At 45.8% G+C, this 7,467-nt stretch overlaps 1 protein-coding gene across 1 annotated transcript in view; it reads left to right on the forward strand.

The window, feature by feature from the left end:
* Positions 1–5,800: 5,800 nt before the first annotated feature.
* Positions 5,801–7,467, forward strand: part of DCPS (decapping enzyme, scavenger) — a 38,513-nt gene continuing 36,846 nt past the window's right edge. The window contains exons 1-2 of the mRNA XM_024557273.4: positions 5,801–6,024; positions 7,241–7,409. Coding sequence (XP_024413041.2) covers positions 5,815–6,024; positions 7,241–7,409 — 379 coding nt within the window. The 5' untranslated portion in view covers positions 5,801–5,814. The remainder of the gene's footprint in view (positions 6,025–7,240; positions 7,410–7,467) is intronic.

A 7,467-nucleotide genomic window follows, 5' to 3' on the forward strand; every position in this document is an offset into this window, starting at 1 on the left:
ACAAGGAGGTCTTTTGAAAAAAAGAAAGTGAACATTTTTGTACATGTTTCCATGGGCGAGATTTTCTAGGATTTAGCCTGGATGGGGAATAGCTGGGTAGTAAAGAATGTACATGTTTAGTTTTGGTAAAAGACACCAATTTTCTTCCAAATGAGTTGTGGCGATTCATGTTCCTACCATTTGTGTAGGAGTTCCCATGGTTTGATGTTCTTGCTAACACTTTAGAATTATCAGATTTTAAAATGTTTGCCAATCTGGTGGGTGAAAACTGGTACCCTGTTATCATAATGTTCGTGTTTTCCTTTTTCCTTTTTTTAAAAGATGTTTTAAAATTTATTTTTTAGGGAGAGGGTAAGGGAGGGAAACATTGATGTGCAAGAGATACCATTGGTTGTCTCTCTCATGCCCTCCACTGGGGACCTGGCCCACAACCCAGTCAGTGCCCTGATCAGAATCAAACCCACAACCTTTTGGTTTGCGGGCTGGCACTCAGTCCACTGAACCGCACCAGCCACGGGGTCCTTTTTACGATGAATTCCTGCGTGTTGATGAATCTTTACACCCAGCTTCCGTAATTACCAACTCAGAGTTAAGCTCATATCAGCAATTACGCTGCTCATTCCCTCACCCCCCTCCCGCCCCAGTCTTCCAAAGCAAATCCCAAGCATTATTTTATTCCTCTATATTTAAGTATGTATCTCTAAATTAGAAGTTTAAAAAATGACAATATGATGGTATCTTTTAAAGGATATAATTTTTTAAAATATAAAAACTTTTACTTATTACTTTGTAGTCTGTGTTTGTGTGGCTTATGGAGAAAATCCTTCCTCACTCAGAAAAAGGTGTTGTCTTTCAAAAGTGCTTTACACGTGGGTCTTTAACGCACCGGGATGTTTTCTTTGGGTTTTTGTTGTTACTGCTCTTGGCTTGAAAGTCAGAGATCTGCTTCCCCCCATTTGAACAGCTGATAGTCCATCCTCTCCCACAGCTGACTGTAATGGGTTCTCCAGTCACCCCCATTTCTGTGTGTGTATCTGCTCGTCAGAGGCATGCGACTTATTGTGGTTTTTAATGAGCTTTGCTAACTTGTGCATCAGCCCTTCCTACCCTTCTCATTCGTCAAAATCGCTCTGACTTTTCTTGTTCCTTTACTTTCGCAGAAATAGTTTATTCAGTTTCTAGGAACATGCCTGGTTTTGTCAAGCTCCGGGGAAAGGCCTGTTTTGTTTGGCTTTGTTTTTTTCTATTGGGCCGACACAGAGTTGAGAGATTCATTTGGGAAAAATAGATTTATAAATGAGATTTCATCTTCTTAAAAATGGTATGTGTCCCTTTTTTGATATCTTTAAATGTATTCAGTAAAGCTTTATAATCTTTTTCCAGAGGTCGGTCAGTCACATCTTTTATTAGATTTCTTCCTTCGTATATCATATTTTCTGTTGCTACTGTATTTTTAAATTACATTTTTATCTATTACTAATAGAGATTACAATTTATTTTGCATACTAATCTGATAGTAAGCAACCCACTGAATTATTTATTCTCTAAGACCATAGATTTGGTTGAGTCTCTTATAAGACAATTGTAAAATATGAAAACAAAAACTTCCTTGTCCTTCTGCGCTGCCTAGGACCACCAGTAAAATGCTGACCACGGCAGCCATGTTTGTCTCCACGATTTTAAAGGGAAGACTTCATGTTTCACCGTTAAATGTAACATTTGTTGTAGGGTTTTGGTTTGGTACATACTTTTTTAACAAGTTGTAAATATCCTGCTGTTTCTAGTTACTTCTCTTGAATGGGTTTTAAATTTAATCTAAAATTTCCACATCTACTGAGGTGATGTGTTCCCCCACCTTTTTTTAAAAAGAATTTTGTATACTTTTTTAAACATTTTATTTGTTTATAGAGGGGAAGGAAAGGAGAGAGGGAGGGAAACATCAATGTGTGGTTGCCTCTTGCATGCCCCTTACTGGGGACCTGGCCTGCAACCCAGACATGTGTCCTGACTGGGAATCGAACCGGTGACCCTTTGGTTCACAGCCCACGCTCAATCCACTGAGCTACACCAGCTGGGGCTTGTTTTCCCCCCTTTTAATCAGCTAATGCAGTGAATAAAATTGGAATTTTCTAATGTTAAGCCAGCCTTACATTCCTGGGGTAAACTCAACTTGGCCATGATGTATTTAATAATTTCATATATTTGTTATGAGCCGCAGGCTTCCAATTGCCAACACGTTCTTTAGGATTTTATATATATGTTCATATGTAGGACAGGCTCATACTGCTCCCTCTTGCATTATTCCCTCTCTGGTCATGTTACCAAGGTTGTACCAGCTTCATAAAATAGTTGGGGAGTCGTCCCTTTTTTCTGATTGAAGAGTTTAAACTTGAAATTAATCGTTCCTTAAATGTTTGGTAGACTCATCTGTAAATCCACTCGGCCTAGCACTTTCTCTGTGGGAAGACTGAAAACTGAAACTTCAATGTCTTAAGGAGTTACAGATCTATTCATTTCTTCTGGAGCCAGTTTGGCCTGGAGTAAGAAGTCAGTAAAGCACACAGAGCAGCTTGAACAGATTCTTCAATTTGAATTTCCTGGGTCACATAGGCCATATGAATCTGAATTCTAGTCCTACAGGAAGACCAGCCTGTGGTTATACCTGGGCGGGCCTGGGCGGTTATACCTGGGTTTTCTTTCTTCCCTTCAGAGCCAGATGTTGAGGCAGACGAGTTAACTAAATATCTTGTCTCCTTTAGTGGGGCAGTTTTTGTTTTGTTCATTTTTTAAATAGTTAACCCTTCCATTGAGGTGGTGACCCTTCAGAGATCTCTCTGGGGAGTCCTCTCTTCCTGTTCCTCCCCTGGCACAAGCTCAGGTCTTGCTTCCTGTGCCCGAAACATCACATTTAAAGCTCAAGGCTCTAGATTTCTTGAAACCAGCGATCACTCTTAGAACTTCAGTTTCTATATCCGCTTAACGTTGTATAAATTCATGCTCCCACATTTTTCATTTCAGAAATTATTTTCTTGTGAGAGCTGTAAAGTAACCGAAAGGATGTTTTTAATAGTGCACCTGGAATTGCAGGTGTTTTTAGCTAAACTGTTTTTAGGATATCTAGTCTGTTATAATACCTGAGATGGAAGTGTTTATTTTAGTCCTTTAAAAAATTGGGAGAAGTTTTGAGATTCAAGAAGACTGAAGGGGGCTGATGCTTACAGAGACTAGGGTTTACCAGTAATAACCTCCTAGTACAGCACCATCCACTTGAACTTGTGATGACAGGAAATGGTCCCCATCTGGGCTGCTCAGTGTAGTGGCCACTATTCATATGTGGCTCTCAGGCAGTTGAAACGTGGCTGCATGACTGAGGGGCTGAACTTTTAATTTTATTTAATCCTAGTTAATTTATTTTTTAAAGCATTTTATTTATTTTAGACGGGGAAGGGAGGGAGAAAGAGAAGGAGGGAAACACCAATGTGCGGTTGCCTCTCATGCACCCCCTACTGGGTGGGGACCTGACCTGGTCCACAACCCAGGCATGTGCCCGGGAATTGAACCACGGACCCTTTGGCTCACAGGTCAGTGCTCAATCCACTGAGCCACACCAGCAGGGCTAATTCTAATTAAGTTAAATGTAAATAGCTACACATGGCTAGTGGCTATTGGATGGATAGTGCAGAGCCTTCTGATGTTTCCCAACAAGCTGAACTAAAAACATCAACTGACAAAGGCCTCTGAAGCCAAGCAGTGATCCGTAGTGTTGGTAAAGGTCCCTTTCACTCTGCCAGCTGGTATTCTAGTAGGTCCTCTGGCAGCTGAGGCTCCTGTGAGCTCATCCTTCCCTTGAGCCAGAGCTTTAAGACTAGAATTCTGACCTTATGGATATTTGTTTTAAAGATTTTATTTTTAGAGAGAGGGGGAGAGAGGGAGAGAAACAATGTGTGGTTGCCTCCAGTACGCCCCCTGCTGGGGACCTGGTTGGCAACCCGGGCACGTGCCCTGACTGGGAATCGAACCAGCAACCCTGTGGTTCCCAGGCCGGAGCTCCATCCACCGAGCCACACCAGCCAGGACTGTTTCCTTCTTATCACTCCAGTTTTAGCTCAGTGTCACCTCCAGAGAGGCCCATGACCACCTTATCTAAAGTCCTCCCTATGCCCAGCTCTGTCCCATTGCCGTTTATTCCATAAATAACACATTAATCATTGCCTAAAAGTATAGTATTTGCTTACTTCCTCTGTATTTGAATATGAATTCTAGAAACATAGAGGTGTGTCTTATTCAGGATGGACTGCGTGTCTGGCAAATAGAAATGGAGGCCTAGAGAGGGTAAGTGCCTTCCCCAGTGTCGCAGAGCTAGTCAGTGTTGAGGCCAGGCTTCCTGGCTCCCAATTCAGGGCTCTTTTTGTTAAAACATAGCTACTCTGCTCAAACTCTCATTCCAGGTGCAAGGAAGAAAATGTTTTTAAACACATGGAGAGAGGGAACAAAAAGAAGAGGGAGGGAGGGAGAAAGGAAGGGAGGGAGGAAGGAAAAGAGGAAGGGCGTGCACACCTAGACATTTTCATAAGGTCAGGGCCTCCTCGTTCTGAGCTGGTTTTGCTGGTGCCATTTTGCCCCAGGACATTTTGTTTCCGGGTTGCACACCGTTTACACCCTGCTGTTCATTTCCAGGAGGTGAGGGATGTGCCCAGGAAACTTGTGGACGAGCAGCAAATGTTTCTGGTTGAAGATAATTACTCCAGATCCCAAGCTTCTCCTACTAATGCTCTGTGCTTCACAAAACAATTAGCCTTTTATCCAACTTATCCCACACGAGTGTAGTTCTGGTAGAAGTAACCAACCCCAAAGCAAACTATCATTGACATATAGTACACTTCATGATTTGCCGACTGCCTGAAAATTGCCCCCACCATTATTTTGTCTGAAAAACCGAACTCAAAATAAAAGCGACATTGGCAAAAATACTACAATTTTTTAGTATTCTATTATTTGATGTACCCACTCTTGACAAGATTTAGATCTGTGAAATAACACCAAGGGAAACGGGACTCGTCGGAAATAATGGGTACGAAAGAAACTTACAAAGCAGAAACTATAAGTAAAATGTTTATACGTTTCCGCACCCCGCCCCCCCAAAAGGGAAGAAATTCTGATAGATGAATCATACTCAGGCTGCAATCACACCTCGGGGGCGCAGAGCAGACACAGGAGGTACAGAGCAGAGCAGGTACAGGAGAGGCAGAAGCCCCTGCCCGCAAGAAGAGCGGCCAGTGACGGAAATGCAGTGCCGCCCTGTTCACTCGTCTTTCTATTCTGCAAGGACTGAATCTACGAAGAACTGAACGCAACGGAGATTCTGCAAAATGGATGAACAAATGATTTAATCGTTCTCTATAAAAATCGACTAAGAAATGAGATAGGCTCCACAGATGAGTTTCAGAAGCATTCCCTCCACGTTAACTAACCAGTGTTGATATAATTTGTTAAAATACCGGTATCCGAATAAGGTGCCGAAGCCTTCGGCGTCGGGCGCGGGCGGCTGGGCTGCCTTCCCCCGCGCAGCACCGCTAGCCCGCCCGTCCAGGGGCTCGCTGTCTCTCTCTCTCCTCTCAGCGCCTGCCTCAAGTCGGGTGGGCCAGCGCTAGGAGACTAAGGCAGCAACTTGGATGAAACATGTCCCTCCGGACAGGTCACGGGGTCGTAGGGGCGTCCACGCCCGGGGCGCATCGGGAATTGTAGTCGTGGCGGACCACGCAGGGGGGCGGGGCGCGCCTGGGGTCTGCGCAGGCGCACACTCCCGCGGGCAATATGGCGGACGCAGCACCTCCGCCGAGCAAGAGAAAGCGCGAACTGGATGCTGCGGGGGCGGAAGCCTCCGGCATAGAAGATGAAACGGCCAAAGTAGCCGAAGTTGGGAATGGCACCTCGGCCCCTGTCCGCTTTCCTTTCTCCGGCTTTAGACTGAAAAAAGTGCTGAGGGAGTCCGCGCGGGACAAGATTCTGTTCCTACACGGCAAGGTACCACGGGCAGCGCTGGGCGGGGACGCAGGTGTGTGACCAGTCACCGTCGGGAAGGCGGATCTCGGCGGCGCTCGGCCGGCCAGTACCAATCGCATTACTGGGAAGGGAGGGTGAGAAAGTGAAATGCTTTGGGGGCGGAGGGAGTGGAGGAGACACGGTCACCTCTGGAGTTAAGGACATTTAACTCGTGTAGGGCTGGTGTTCCTAATTCCTCCTTCGCTAAAAATAACCACTAACACTTCATAGGGCGTATTCCAGATTTTTTAAAGCCCGTCATTCATCATTTATGCTCGTCCAAGTCATTCATCATTTATTCATTCAACCTGTAAAGGTGCTAGGAACCCAGTAAATGATGCTGCACTGTCTTGCTCCCCGGTGCCTCTGGGAACGACGAGAGACTGCAGGAGATAGGATCCTTGCTGTACGGGGCTCCAGCCCTAACAGAGGAGACAGTTTAGTAAATGGGTAATGCAATTCCATATACCATGCACTGACAGTCCAGCGCTGAGCTAGATACTGGGGATGTAGAGATCAAAGTTACATCCCTAAGCTTCAGGAATGCAGAGTATCTTGGGGCAGACAGATACACACAGCTGGCTCTAATGCCACGTGCTCAGCTCTCTAGCAGGGACTGGGAGAGACTGGAGACCATCCTGCAACTGGTGAGGAGGCCTAGCCAAGGGCAAGTCTTAGGGTTCCCCAGAACTCCTAGCAGGAGCTCTCATTTTGGGAGGATCGGGGGACCACGCTTTTCTCCGCGTCTCTTGTTTTAAACAAGGTTCTGTCTGGTTCTCTCAGCCCCATCTGTCTCTAGTCTGCAGCACCTGCTTGCGTTTGGCCATGACACCGATGGAGGTAGGAATTAGTTGGGATGCCTGGATTCTAGTTGCATTTTCAATATTGACTGTCCAGGTGACCTTGGGCAAATCACTTAATCTCTGTAGACCTCCCCGTCTTCATCTGTGAAATGTGGAGAATTTAACAGAGGCCTTGGGAGCTTAAAACTGAAGACAGCCGAGAAGCTCTGTGTCTTTGAGAAGAAAGATGTGAGTGCTGCCCAAGGATACTGATCTCCCCTCTGGGAGGAGAAACAGCAGCGCCGTCCTAGACTTGCCCAGAGGGAAACTACAGAGAAGGAAATCCCAAAGGTTGGGAATTCCGAGGCCCTCAGGAGTTCGTTCTCCAGGCCTCACCTGTGTCTCTCGGCCCACAGGTGAACGAGGCCTCTGGGGATGGAGAGGATGCCATTGTGATCCTGGAGAAGACACCATTTCAGGTGGATCAGGTGGCCCAGCTCCTGATGGGCAGCCCTGAGCTCCAGTTGCAGTTCTCCAATGACATTTACAGCACCTACCACATGTTTCCTCCAAGGCAGCTGAGTGGTGAGCAAGCGCTGGCCCAGGTGGCTGCACGTGGGGAGGGTGGGATGGTGGGGAATTA

Source organism: Desmodus rotundus, chromosome 7, assembly GCF_022682495.2.
Source record: "Desmodus rotundus isolate HL8 chromosome 7, HLdesRot8A.1, whole genome shotgun sequence".
NCBI classification, from domain to species: domain Eukaryota; kingdom Metazoa; phylum Chordata; class Mammalia; order Chiroptera; family Phyllostomidae; genus Desmodus; species Desmodus rotundus.